The 14,223-nt window shown below is 61.1% G+C and overlaps 2 protein-coding genes across 4 annotated transcripts; both read left to right on the forward strand.

Annotated features, from left to right (window-relative positions):
• The first annotated feature begins 182 nt into the window (after positions 1-182).
• Positions 183-4,562, forward strand: RPUSD1 (RNA pseudouridine synthase domain containing 1). Of its 3 annotated transcripts, none has more exons than XM_066560958.1 (6): positions 183-700; positions 828-1,019; positions 1,100-1,223; positions 1,694-1,796; positions 1,879-1,980; positions 2,144-4,562. In XM_066560958.1, coding segments are annotated over exons 1-6 (918 nt in total). In that variant the 5' UTR covers positions 183-698; the 3' UTR covers positions 2,539-4,562. The 3 variants fall into 3 exon arrangements, with proteins under 3 accessions (XP_066417055.1, XP_066417057.1, XP_066417056.1); XM_066560960.1 differs by having other exon boundaries at positions 183-694; XM_066560959.1 differs by having other exon boundaries at positions 183-637.
• Positions 4,563-7,013: 2,451 nt separating this feature from the next.
• On the forward strand, positions 7,014-14,222 carry LOC136563660 (mesothelin-like protein). The gene is made up of 13 exons (XM_066561151.1): positions 7,014-7,059; positions 7,463-7,494; positions 7,914-7,960; positions 8,318-8,467; positions 8,554-8,644; positions 9,242-9,386; positions 9,929-10,101; positions 10,272-10,430; positions 10,610-10,743; positions 11,418-11,551; positions 11,715-11,815; positions 12,039-12,612; positions 14,209-14,222. The coding sequence occupies exons 1-13, from the start codon at positions 7,014-7,016 to the stop codon at positions 14,220-14,222; spliced, it is 1,800 nt and encodes a 599-aa protein (XP_066417248.1).
• Position 14,223: the final 1 nt, after the last annotated feature.

Here is a 14,223-nt window from a genome sequence, read left to right on the forward strand (position 1 = left end):
CCGCCCCGCCGCCGCCACCGGCCCCGCGCCCGCCGCGCTTCCGCCCGCGCGCGCCGCGGGGCCGGCGCTGATTGGGCGCGGCGCGCGGGAGGACGCGGCGGGGGCGGCGCTGATTGGACGCGACGTGAGCGCTGCCGGGAGGCGCTGCGGGAGCGGGCGGGGCCGGGGCGGCGGCAGCGGCGCTGCGCGGGTCCCCCCAGCCGGGTCCGGGTCCCCCCAGCCGGGGCCGGGTCCGGGTCCCCCTAGCCGGGGCCGGGTCACCTCCCCCCCGTCCCGGGTCACTTCAGCCCGGTCCGGGGTCCTCTCCGCCGCGCGTGTCCCCGCCCCGCGTCCCCTGTCCCCTCCCCTCTGTCCCGTGCCCTCCGGCGGAGCCGCCGCGCCCGCGGCCGGGCAGCAGCGGGGAGCGGGGCAAGGCCGATGGCCGCCGCCGGGATGGGCAGAGGCAGCACCGCGGGGCTGCGGGGCCTCCACGCGTGACAGCGGGGCGGGCATGGGCCTTCCGCGCGTGGCGCCGGGGCGGCCCGGGACAGCGGGACAGCGGCGGGGCCGTGCGCTGTGACAGCGGCATGGCGGCGGCTGGAGCGCTGCTGTAGCGTCCGTACCGCTGTGGGACCTGCATCCGCACGGTGCGACACCGGTGAGCCTGGGGACAGGCAGGGTGACAGCAGGGTTGCAGGTGACCTCGGCAGCATCGGTACATGTGCGTTCCCTGCTGGGGTATCCCGTCTCCAGGCCCTGCCCGTCCCGTGTGTGTCCGAGGCGGCTGTGCCCATCCCGCAGCTGGCGGTTCCTCATCCCGATTCCCCCTCGCTCTCTCTGCCCCGCAGGGCGCTGGCCATGGAGCCGGGCACCATCGACAACCTGTCCATCCTGTACCAGAGCTCCGACTTCATCGTGGTCAACAAGCACTGGGACCTGCGCATCGACAGCAAGATGTGGTACGAGACGCTGACCCTGCAGAGCCAGCTCAAGCACCGCTTCCCCGAGCTGGCCGACCCCGACACCTACTACGGCTTCAGGTGAGCGCCTGGGCTCTGCCCTCAGCTGGGGACACTGCTGAGACGCCCTGGCTGCTCCTTTACCCCCGTGTCCTTCCCAGGTTCTGCCACCAGCTGGATTTCTCCACCAGCGGGGCCCTGTGTGTGGCACTCAACAAAGCGGCGGCGGGAAGTGCCTACAAGTGCTTCAAGGAGCGCCTGGTGACCAAAGCCTACCTGGCCCTGGTGAGCCCTCCCTGCCACCTCCTGCCTTGGCTTCTGGTGTTCCTGAACACCTCTGCCCTGGGAAAGTTGGAGGTGTTCAGCTGGAGAAGAGAAAGATTCAGAGTTGGAGCCTAAAGGGGCTCCAAGAGAGCTGGAGAGGAATTTGGACAAGGGCATGGAGGGACAGGACACAGGGAATGGCCTCCCACTGCCAGAGGGTGGGGTTAGGTTGCAGATCAGGAAGGAATTCTGGCACAGGGTGCCCAGAGAAGCTGTGGCTGCCCCACCCCTGGAAGTGTCCAAGGCCAGCTTGGATGGGGCTGGCAGCAACGTTGAAGGTGTCCTTGCCCCCAACAAGGAGTTGGGCTTGGGGAGATGGATGGGCTTTCAGGTCCTTCCAGCCCCATCCTTTCTGTGATTCCATGATTCCTGTCATGGGGGGTGGGTGAGGAGCACGTGCCAGGGCTCAGTGTGCACATTCCTGCCCCCAGGTGAGGGGACACGTGAGCCAGAGCCGGATGTCGATCTGCTACGCCATTGGGAAAAACACCACAGAGGGCATGACCCACATGATGTGCATCGAGGGCACAGAGGGTGAGCAGCCCCATCCCCTGCTCTGCCCACTCCCCCAGGGATGCTCTGGGGCATCACAAACCCCCTCTGGCTCTCCTTGCAGGCTGTGAGAATCCCAAGCCGTGCCAGTCAGAGCTGATCGTGCTGGAACATGGATCCTACAGCGGAGACCCTGTCACCAAAGTGCTGCTGCAGCCACTGACAGGTGGGGACAGGGGCAGCTCTGACGTGGAGCAGAGCCTGGAAAGGGATGAGGGAAGCTGAGACCTGCTGTGCTCAGGGGGACAAATGCCATTAGGTGCACTGTCACCATGCCCTGAAGGAGGCATTCAGGAATTCCCTGTCCCTGATACCCATTCTGCCCCCAGGGAGGACTCACCAGCTCCGGGTTCACTGCAGCGCCATCGGCCACCCCATCGTGGGGGACTTCACCTACAGCCACAGGCAGGACAGCAATCCCTACAGGATGATGCTCCACGCCTACTACCTGCGCATCCCCACCGGCAAGGAGCTGATCGAGGTGTGCGCGCCCGACCCCTTCGTCACCGCCATGGACAGCAACTGGGTGCCCCAGCACGTCACCCAACGGCTGGAGGACGTCATCCAGGAGCTCAAGGACAAGGGGACACACAAGGAGGAGGAGGAGGAGGAGAGCCAGGAAGCTGCCAGAGAGGAGAGAGCAGGGGGTGAAGGCAGCAGGGAGGAGCTGGAGGAGCAGCGGGCGCAGTGTGAGCAGTGGCTGGCTGAGTGGGCTCTGCAGTGAGCACAAAGCACATCCCTGCATCTCCAGCTCCAGCCTTGTCCCAGCGGCTCCCCACGGACCCCAGCGCTGCCTCCACACCTGCACTCCCTCTGTGGCTTCCCTCGCTCCTGGGGCTGGCGTCAGGTGGATTTTAGGAGGGGTTGAGGTGGGGTTATTTTGTGATGCCCATCATCTATCTGGTCACGGGGTGTCCCTTTCCCAATCCTGGGCCTCAGCAGCAGAGTTTGTCACACTCCAGCTTAGAGTGACCCCAGAGCTTTCCATCCCTGTCCTGGGGCCCGGGCACAGCTGGGCACTGCCTTTGCCATGGACATTCCCACAACCTTTCCATGCTTGGATGCAGAATTGCAGCCAGCACAGGGAGGGGAGAAGGTGCTGGGTGCAGCTCCAGTATCCCTGTCCCCCATTCCCTCACTCCAGCTGCTGTGCCATGACTGGGGGCTGGAGCACATTATGGGGACACTGGGAGTCCCCCAGTCCCAGGGTGTCCTGTGAAACTGGACTGGTATGGGCATGGAAAGGTCCCTTCCCCTTGCCCTGTCCCTCCCTCAGCCCACCTGGGCAGTTTTTAAAGGTTGGTGAAGGTGAAGGAGTTGATACCAATGGATTTTAAACTTTTTTCAATTTTCTAGGAAGAGAATCTAGTCTTTTAGGGTTTGTAAAATACGGGTGGTCTCAGGAATGAGGTATTTTTAGTACTTCTGTGGTCAGAGAGCCAGCAGCCCAAAGCTTTTTTAATGGATTTTATTATTCCTTCTAGCACTGCCTTTCCTGCCTTTATCCCTGCTGAGACAGCTCAGAGGACACAAGTCCCTTTCTGCTCACCCACCTGAGGAGGGATCAGTGTCCTGTATAGGTCCCATGGGGTGGCTCCTGCCTGGCAGGTTTCCAGAGGGTCCTGCAGGCAGGTCCTTCAGCTGGGCAGTTTGGGAAAGCTCTGGAACAGTAGGAAAAGGACAAAGGTGAAAGAGCAGGCAGGAGCTTAGCTTTGACAGATGCCAAGAAATTTCCTTGGAAGTGCCCTTGCTTTGCTGGTCATCCTGCTTCGCTTTCCCCTTCCCTGCTCATCCTCTGCAGCCCTTGGGGGACATTTGGAAATGAGGAGAACAGGACAGCTGGGCCCACACAGCCCCATCCCAGGGCTTTCAAGCACCACGTCAGCACGTGCCCAGAGTTGTTGTCACCTCACCAACCCCATCCCATTGAAAACACACCTGATGGGGTTCACACAGCTGATATTCCCACCCCGAGGGGGAATAAAAAGGCACAGCCCTCTCCTTGTGGATAAACACACCCTGCAAGTCACCAAAATCCCGAGGGGGGGGGTGGGGAGAGAATTGGATCACTTGTCCTATGTGTCCCTTCATGATGTGGCTTAGTGCCACCACTGCAGGGCGGGGATGGCCTGAGGTGCCAGCCCTGGGCACTGAGCGGGCACGGTGGGCTCAGGGCTGGTGCCAGGGGGCTCGGAGGGCAGGAGGAGCAGGAGCCCCTTGTCCTTCTGCCAGGCCCCGTGGCCGGGAAGGGCCGGGCAGGTCCCACAGCCGGGAAGGAACACAAGGAACCTTTGTTTGCCAAAGATTCGGGGAGTGACGCACACGGGAGGTGCTGGAAAGCGACAGCGGAGATTCACACAGGGGAGACCCAGCCTTGTCCGCGCTGGGAGCGGGCCCTGCCGGGAACGCGGCCGGGATGAGGGGTGGGGACATGAGGACGTGGCTGGGGCTGGCACCCCGAGCCCGCCGTGTTTGCGTGGAGGAGCCCTGACACCCCAGCCCAGCCTTTGCGTGCTGCTTCTCCCCAGCGCCACAGATAAAAGGGAATTTTCCTTACCCTGCAGAGGGAGTTTTCCAGGCGCCCTTCCCGGCTGCGTTCCAGGGCCGTGTCCCCGTCCTGTCCCCTCCTGCCCACGGGGCTGCGGCTCCTCCGGTGCCCTGGGGTTGTGGCGTGGCTGTAATGTCCCGTGCACTCCGCAGTTCCAGTTTTGGTGTATTTGCTGTATTAAACGTGTCTTCTGCCCTTCACTGTCCGCTCTCTGCATCCATTTCCCGGGGGCTTCCAGGAATGAGGGGAATGAGGCCGGACCGGCCCCGCGGGAGCGGCCCCGCGGCTCCGACCCGGCCCGACGGCAGAGGATTGAGTGTGAGAGGATTGTGAGAGGATTGTTGTGTGAGGGAGGATTGAGTGTGAGAGGATTGTTGCGTGAGGGAGGATTGAGTGTGGGAGGATTGTTGCGTGAGGGAGGATTGAGTGTGAGAGGATTGTTGTGTGAGAGGATTGTGAGAGGATTGTTGTGTGAGGGGCTGGATTGAGTGTGACAGGATTCAGTGTGAGGGAGGATTGAGTGTGAGAGAGATTGTTGTGTGAGGACTGTTGTGTGTGAGAGGATTGTTGTCTGTGAGAGGATTGTTGTCTGTGAGAGGATTAGTGTGAGAAGATTGTTTTGTGAGGGGCTGGATTGTTGTGTGAGGGGCTGGATTGAATTTTAGAGGATTGTTATGTGAGCTGTAGGATTGTTGTGAGGGACACTCATCCCTCAGGTTGGAGCAGAGGAAAAACCTACTGAAGACCCAAGGAATTATTACAGTCTTTAACACTGGGAGATTTTTTGAAGATTATGAACTAGACATGGGCAGAGGGCCACTGGTTAAGGGAGAGGAGCACTCCCAGCCCTCCTGGCACAGGGACCTGCAGTCAGAGCTCACAGCTGACCTGGGAATGTCCCCAGGAACAGCCTGGGGCAGATGTTCCTCCACATGTTCAAGTTCAGAGTGGATCCTCCAGTGGCAGCTCCCGAGGGGGTTTCAGGGCCAGCTTTGATCTCCTCAGGGACACAGCGGACACGGTGACCCCCTGAGTGGCCCTGATGTGTCCCTGCCCTCCTGCTCCAGCCACCTCTGTCCAGCCAGCCCGGGGCAGGGGCTGTGTCCCTCCGGTAGCCTCATAGCATTCTGTAATTTTACTGTCCCAACAGGAGCTATTTTCACAGTAAATCCTTCCAAAATAGAAATCAGCAACACCCATGGGCGTCGACCCAGCCCTGGGGCTGAAAGACCGGTTGGGGGACGGGGCTGGGGACAGGACAGGGCTGGGGTGACAAACCCCTCTTGACACTGCCAGCAGCTCCAGGGACCCTTGGTGAGGGCTGGGACCCCCAAACCTGGCTGAGAGGGGGGTGCAGCCCTGCCCCAGCCCAGCCACCCTTCCCTTTTCCCAGGATAAAAGCTCAGATAAAGTTTGTGCTCACAGCTCCTCCAGGTTGTCATCTCAGAGCCTTAGGAAGGATTTGATTCCTTTGGTCTTGGTCCCCTTCATGACACGCGCTTGACATTTGGAGCACGATCAAGGGAAAAGCTGAAAAAAAGGGAATGGGATTGGCTGTGATCCAGGGAAAAAGAAGAGGGGAGACACCTCCCAGAGGGTGCTGAGCCCATCACTGGGCTCAGTCTCTTCTGTACCCTACCTGCCCTATAAAATAACCCCTGAGCAGCTTTACAGGTTTCCCCCTCACCTGGAGCACCTTAATCCCCCTCAGGGGCACAGAAACTCCCAAACCAGAGGCTTTAACTCCTTCTGGGTTCACTTTCGGTTCAGCTGAACCCAGAGCTCAGTGACCCTTTATGAGAAGTAGGAAACAACCCCAAAGCAAAGCCAGGGAGAAGGAAAGGAGCCTGACAAAACAGAGTTGAGAAACTGCCCCGTCACACCCCATGTGCAGAGCAACATCCCCACCCCGCACAGATAAAGTGCCGAGCCTGCCCAGCCCCTGGCCCAGCCCCACCAGCACCTTCCTGGGGGAATCCTCCCATCCCGGAGCCAAATCCCCTTGGACAAGGGGGAGGAGAACAGCCCGACACAGCCACGGTAGGATTTCAGGGGGAAAAATGAGATTTGGGGGGGGGAAATGAGATTTAGGGGGGGGAAATTCCTTGTGTTGAGTTCAAACAGTGATAATGGATTGCTGTGGGCAGCCCTGGGGCAGTTTCAGGAGCAGGGATTGATTTTCTATCAGGGGATCCCTGTGAGGGGTGTGGAGGGGTGGGGAACACCTGCTGGGCTCCCCCACTGCCTTACATTGGATTTCTCCCAGTCTGTGCTGGTGAGAAGCTGGGGGATTGAGGGGGACCCTGTCCCTGCAGGACAATTGTGGAGTTTCTTTTACTAATGGGTGGGAAAAGCCCTGTTTTCTGTTATATCAGATTTAAAATCTCTCCCATGGTCGCTGGGGGTCTGTGCAGCACCACAGAGATGGGGTGGGCACAGTGAGACCCCTGACCCCAGAGCTCCAGTCCCAGTGTTGGGTGACAGAATCTCCCCAGGACCTCCAGTGCTGTCCCCAAGCTCTGACCCCAAGTGTGGAACAGCTCCAGTCCCAGTGTTGGGTGACAGACTCAGCCCCAGGACCTCCAGCAATTCCAAGTGTGGGACACGGCTCTCCGGACCCGCTCCAAGGACGAACCCCCGGCACCAGCACCATGGTGTGGGCAGCCCCAGCCCTGGCAGCCGTCACCCTCTGCCTCCGTGAGTCACATCCTGTCCCCAACAACTGCCCCAGGACCCCCTGGCACCCCCTGGCACCAGGGATGCTCCAGCTGTGCTGCTCCTCATCCCAATCCCGCTTGGTTCAGCCCTCCAGGGCTCTGCCTCCTGCTCCCCTCAGCATCCGCAGGCTTTTCCGAGGGACATCTTCCCAGATTTCCAGGGATGGATTTATCCCCTTTTGTCTTCCACACCCTCCTGGAGGGAGCCGGGGGTGCTCGGGCTGGGGGCTGCTCCCTTCATAGTGATCTGCAGCATTTCCTAAACACGAAATTAGCAAAGGAAAGGCTCTTCCCAGACTTCAAACCCGGAGCTGCTTGGAGCAGCCCCGATGAGCCTTTCATACTCCAGGGATGTTTCCTAACCTGCTCCTGCTTCCTCGCAGGTGTCGCCACAGACCCGGTGAAAGCCACAGCGGTGAGTCCCTGCCGGCTCTGCTGGCTCCCACCGTGCCAGGGCTTTCCCAAAATTCCCCAGCAGGCGCTGGAGCTGCCACCATTCCCGCAGTGCTCATCTCCAGGGCTGCACAGCCACCACCTCCCTGCTGTCCCCCTGAGCACAGCGTGGCCCTGTCCTTGTCCCATCCCTCTCCTCCGTGCCCTGCTCCCAAACCCAGCTCCAGACAAGCAGGGACAGACCCGCCCGAGTGTCCCCGCTGCTGAGAGTGGCTTTGATGGCTTTTGTCCCCACAAGCAACCCAGGGGATGCTGCAGCTCCTGGCTGCTCCCACGGGCAGCAGTCTGGGTCCTCCAGCCGGGTCAGATCCCATTCCCTGAATCTCAGATCCCTTCTTCCCTTTCCTTACCGGGGCTGAGCATCCCCCATCCTCTCCACAGGCTGCCCTGATTGTTGGAGCCGTCCTGTCCAGCGCTGAGCATCCCCAGTAAGTACCAGCTCCGGTGGGGGCTCTGGGGGGTCCCGGGGGTCTGTTGGGGTGAATTTGCCTTTATGCCACATCTGCTGCTGTGCTGGGTCACTGGGCAGGGAGGATTTACAGCCCTGTGCAGCCGGTTCCGAGCTGGGATTGCAGCGGGCTGGGCTCCAGCAGAAACACAAACACACCGAGAATTCTCCTTCCTCACGCGGCTGCAGCGGGAGCCTCGCCCCGGCTGAAACCCGGGCGCTGCTCTTTTCTCCCTCACCCAAATCCCGGGATATGGGGGCACCCACCCGGCCGTGGGGATGGCAGCACCCCGGCACCGATTTTAGGGGACATTTTCATGACACCCCACATGTACAGCCTCGGGGTGCAGGTGTGTGACCTGGAGCCGGGCACCATCCCGGCCTCGGACCCCAGCATCCTGGAGAAGCTGAAGCTCTGCCCAGCGCTGACAGCGGCACAGCAGGACGCCCTCAATGCCCTGCTCCTCTCGGGGGACACAGCGTACGGGTGAGGAGCCTTCCTGCTCCTGGAGGTGAACAGGAGGGGTGGGGATCCACGGGCATGCTGAGCTGGTCGTGCTCCTGCTGCCGCAGGGATCCTTCAAGCTGGGATTTACAGACTCTGCAAGATCTGGGGCCGCTCGTGCTGGCGTTGAACCAGACCACGCTGAGTTTGGTGGCCGAGGTAAGGTCCCTCCCTCCTCAGGGGGAGAGGAGCATCAGGCAGGTCAGCTCCGAGGCTGGGGGACCCAGGATCCTGTGCTCCCCGATCCAAGAACCCCTCTGTCCCTGTGCTCCCCGATCCTAGAACCCCTCTGTCCCTGTGCTCCCCGGTCCCAGCACTCTCTGTCCCTGTGCTCCCTGATCCTAGAACCCCTCTGTCCCTGTGCTCCCCGGTCCTAGAACCCCTCTGTCCCTGTGCTCCCCGATCCTAGAACCCCTCTGTCCCTGTGCTCCCTGATCCAAGAACCCCTCTGTCCCTGTGCTCCCCGATCCTAGAACCCCTCTGTCCCTGTGCTCCCTGATCCAAGAACCCCTCTGTCCCTGTGCTCCCCGATCCTAGAACCCCTCTGTCCCTGTGCTCCCCGATCCTAGAACCCCTCTGTCCCTGTGCTCCCCGGTCCTAGAACCCCTCTGTCCCTGTGCTCCCCGGTCCTAGAACCCCTCTGTCCCCGTCCCCCCGGTCCCAGCACTCTCTGTCCCTGTGTCCCCGGTCCCAGCACCCTCTGTCCTCGTCCCCCCGGTCCCACACTCTCTGTCCCAGCACCCTGTGTCCCCGCAGGCAGCACAGGAGGATTTCAGGAGGAGCATCGCTGCCGCCTACCTCAGCCAGGGGCGTTCCCAGCGGGAGAAATCCCTGATGCTCCTCAGGGCGCTCGCAGCAGCCTCAGCCGCCTCCCAGCCCCGGCTGCAGCGCAGCGCCGACCGTGAGCGTTTCCCTTCCCTCCGGCCAGGCCAGAGCTCTGGGAGGGGACAATGCCCGGGGCTGGTAGGGTCTGGGAGCTCCCGGCCGGACCAGACAGAAATCTGGGATTCCCACAAACTGGGGAAGTGGGGAAATGTCCTTGAAACACGGGGCTGGGGGTGTTGCTCTTACCTGGGAGCAGGGATGTGGTGGCAGCACTCAGGAAGGAGCTGGGACAGTGGGACAGTCCCCAGGGCAGGATGCTGCAGGAGCAGAGGATGCTCCTGGTAGGGGACATGGAGCAGTTTGAGCTGATTTTAACAGGACTAAGCACAAGCGGGCTGCAAAACATCACCAGGTTCTTCTGGAATGACTTTAGGGAATAACAGCAAATGAGACATCTCCATGGGTTGGGGACCAGGGGATGGGAGAAGGATCCACTGTGGCTTGAGCCACATTTTTGTGATTCCCTGTCCTTCAGCAGGGCTCTGAGCCCTGTAGCAGGAGCAGGGCCAGGTGGGAAGAGATCACTCACCTTCTGCCTGACCAAGTCCTTGCCCTCAGGCTGCCAGTTCAAGCCCATCAACGCCAGCAACATCGAGGACATCCTCTTACTCTTCCCTGAGGACCTTGACCTGTGCCTGAGCAGTAATGTGTTGGTAGAAAACCTGGAGGCTGTGCAGGTTCTGCCATTCACCTCAGAGGCTTCCTGGGTCCTGAAAAAAAAGGTGGATGAGGTAAGGGGTGGCACAGGACAGGAGCCCCCCCAGCAGCACAGGCCAAGCCAGGATGGGCAGGGAACAGGGCTCAGTGGGCACAGGGATGAAGGTGCCCAAGTGGGTCCTTTGCACTCATTCCTGCTTATTTTCCCTTCCCTCTTTCCTGCCCCACGGGCTGGGCCCCACAGTTTTTCCAGGGGTCAGAGATCCCGGACGAGAAGCTGAGGCACCTGGGGACGCTGTCCCGCCTGTACACAGAGAAGGAGATCAGCCAGTGGCATGTGACATCCAGTGACACCCTCTCTGCTCTGCTCAGAAACGTGGAAGGAGTGTGGAATGATTCCCAGGTAAACCCATGGCAGCAGAAGGGGATGGATGGTGAGGAACCCAAACTGGGACTGCCCCTGTCCCAGCCCAGCTCAGGGTGGAGGCATTGTGGGGTTTTGGGGGGTTGGCAGCCCTGCCATCCTTCCCAGGAGCATCTCCCATCCCTGCCTGTGCCTCCCACGTGCCCTGTGTCCCTCAGGTGCAGCAGCTGCTCAGCAAGTACCTGGCCCTGGGGGGCTCCTTGACGGGGCCCCTGCTCCAGGAAATCGGAGGCAAACGCCTGTGCAACCTGCAGGAGGAGCAGATCCAGCAGATCCCTGCTGCAGCCATTGGGTGAGCTGCTTCTTGGGGCTGCTGCTCAGCCCTGAGAGGCCCTGGGCTCTGGGGAGGTGGCATGGAAGATCCCCAGGTCTGTTGGGGATGTCCCCAGTCCCAACCAGCACAGTGGGATGGCCGTGTCCCAATCCCAGATCCTACCTGAGCAGGGATATCCCCCTTGTCCCTCCCAGCCACCAGAACAATTTATCTGCAATTTGGGATGCTGCTGATGCCTTGAGAGGCTGCCTGGAGCAGAGGCTGAACAGTGTTAAGGAATAAAGTAGGGGTTTATTAAAAGGCCTCAAAGGATACACCTTGGGCAGTGCAAGGGCCTGGCTGTGGCTACACCCAAGATGGACAATGGGTCAGGAGTTGTGACACTTTGATAAGTTTTGGTCCATTTCCATATTGGGTTCATTGTCCAGTTCCAGCTCAGGTGATGCAGTCCCACCCTCCCAGGCTGCTCTCCTCCATTCCCTGTTGTTTGCGCTTTTTGGGCCTGGAGCTGCAGTGGTGTCCTTGGTTCTGGGGCTGGAAAAGGAAAAGGATTGTTCTGTGTGACTGAGCTGTGAGGAGAGCTGCTGACACTTTCTATGGAGTTCAGAGTCATGGACCAATGCAGTGCAGAATCTGGGAGATAGGAAAGCTCAGACTGAAGGCATCAGAGCTGACCTGTGCCCCCCTTCCAGGACTGCTGGGCAGTTGGACATCTCTTCATGCTCCCAAACCAAGAAGGATCAGCTCTATAGGAAGGCCCAGGAGGCCTTTGCCAGCCTGGCCAGCACCCCTGACTGCTATTACTGCCAGATCCATCCATACCTGGGTAGGTGCTTCCCCTCCACCCTCCCTCCCTCCCACCACCAGGTTCAGGGTCTCTTCTCAGCCACAGACTGGCCTGGCAGTCTCCAGAACCTCCCCAAATCCCCCCTCCCAGAAGTGCTGGAATGGTTTGCACATCTCCAGGTGTCCCCTGGGCTCTCTTTAAGGTGGAGCTCCAGCAGAAGATCTGAAGGAGTTGGCTAATGCTGGTGTGGCCATAAACATGGATCTGGGCACCTTCCTCGCCCTAAACCCTGAGGAACTGCAGGTACAGCCCTGGGGTGCTGCTGCCCCTCTCCCCAGGGAAGGGCAGGGCTGGCTGAGCGCTGAGCAGGGGGGGCTGAGGTCAGAGCCCAGCCAAATCACCAATTCTCCACTTTCTCACCTTTATAAATTTCCTTTAGGAAGTTTCAGTTGCTCTGCAGCCCCATTAGCAAAGCGTTTGGGGCTGTGAGGGCGAGGGAAGGGGATGCTCTGTGTGTGTGTTGCAGAAACTCAGCGTCACTGATGTGAAACATTTGCTGGGGAAAAACCTCCCTGAGCTGAAGGAGCACGAGCACGAGCCCTTGGTGGTGAGCTGGGTGCAGCAGCAATCCCAGCAGGAGCTGGACTGCGTGCTGGACATCGGCCTGCAGGGAGGGCGGCCCCAGCCCACGGGGACAGGCGGCTCCGCTGCCACCAGCACAGCCACTGCCACCACCCCAGCCAGTGTCACCTCCACGACCACTGTCCCCACCACCACTGCCCTTAGCAGCCCCTCAACCCCTCAGCCAAGCACGGTGCCCCCCAGGACCCCCACCCCGAGCACTGTGAGCCCTACCCCCCCAGGCAGCCCCCCACACACTGGGGGTCCCACTGTCCCCCCTGTCCCCACTGCCAGCCCCTCTGCTGTGACCAGCGCAGCGCCCTGCTCCACCCACCAGGCCCCCAGCACAGACAGAGCCACCTCCCCTGCTGCCACCCTGCTCAGCACCCTCCTGGCCACCAGCAGCCCCAGTGCCACCCCAGGCCCTGCTGTCACCTCCAGGGCCACCACCAGCACTAGTGCTGGCACTAACCCAGCTGGTACCACCCACAGCACTGTCACCACTGTCCCCAACCACTCCTCTGCTCCCACTGCCACCCACAGCACTGTCACCACTGTCCCCAATCCCACCTCTGGTCCTACTGCCACACACAGCACTGTCACCACTGTCCCCAACCCCTCCTCTGCTCCCACTGCCACCCACAGCACCATCACCACTGTCCCCAATCCCACCTCTGCTCCCACTGCCACCCACAGCACTGTCACCACTGTCCCCACCCACTCCTCTGCTCTTACTGCCACCCCTGTCCCCAATCCCACCTCTGCTCCCACTGCCACCCACAGCACCATCACCACTGTCACCACCCACTCCTCTGCTCCCAATGCCACCCACAGCACTGTCACCACTGTCCCTAACCCCTCCTCTGCTCCTACTGCCACCCCTGTCCCCAATCCCACCTCTGCTCCCAATGCCACCCACAGCACCATCACCACTGTCCCCAACCCCTCCTCTGCTCCCACTGCCACCCACAGCACTGTCACCCCCATCTCCAATCCCACCTCTTCTCCCACTCCCAAACCCTCCTGTGCTCAAACTGCCACCCCTGTCCCTCACTCCTCTGCTCCCACTGCCACCCACAGCACTGTCACCACTGTCCCCAATCCCACCTCTTCTCCCACTGCTACCCCTGTCCCTAATTCTACCTCTTCTCCCAGTGCCACCCTTGTCCCCAACCCCTCCTCTGCTCCCACTGCCACCCACAGCACTGTCACCACTGTCCCCAATGCTACATCTCCTCCCACTGCCACCCACAGCACTGTCACCAGTGTCCCCACCCACTCCTCTGCTCCCACTGCCACCCACAGCACTGTCACCACTGTCCCCAATCCCTCCTCTGCTCCCACTGCCACCCACAGCACTGTCACCACTGTCCCCAACCCCTCCTCTGCTCCCACTGCCACCCACAGCACTGTCACCACTGTCCCCAATGCTACATCTCCTCCCAATGCCACCCCCATCTCCAATGCCACCTCTGGCCCCACTGCCACTCCTGTCCCTAACCCCTCCCCTGTCCCCACTGCCACCCCAGCCCCACACACGCCCACCCCAATTCCCAGCTCCACCACTGCCCCCCAAACAAGCCTCAGCTCCTCCCCAGCCATGCCATGCCAGCCCAGCTCCCCTCCCAGCGCTGTCCCCAGCCCCAAACCCACACCTGGGAGTGTTCCAGAGCCAGCCCAGCCAACCTCCAACGGCCACATCAACCTGCAGACTGTGCCTGGTGAGCTGGGAACGTGGGAAAGGCTTGGCAATGCTGGGGAGGACAAAGCTGCCTGGTTCCTCTCCTTCCTGGGGGGATTCAGTGCTGGGGGACAGCTGGGGACATGGCCCTGGGGCTGCCCTTGGGTTCTCAGGTGCACTTCAAGGTGTCCCATCACCTCCTGAGCCCACAGCCCTCCCTGGGCAGCTGGAGAATCGCATTCCCTGTGCTCTCCCTCCCTGCAGGATCAGGATCAGGATCCAGGCTCTGCTCCTGCCTTGCTCTCCTGCTGGCAGCCACCATGGGGAGCATTCTGCTGGGGGGGCTGCCCTGAGCCCCCCTGAGCACCCCCACCCTGCACACCCCTCCCTCCAGCCCAGTGGAACTGAG

The sequence above is a fragment of the Molothrus aeneus genome, chromosome 16 (assembly GCF_037042795.1).
Source record: "Molothrus aeneus isolate 106 chromosome 16, BPBGC_Maene_1.0, whole genome shotgun sequence".
NCBI classification, from domain to species: domain Eukaryota; kingdom Metazoa; phylum Chordata; class Aves; order Passeriformes; family Icteridae; genus Molothrus; species Molothrus aeneus.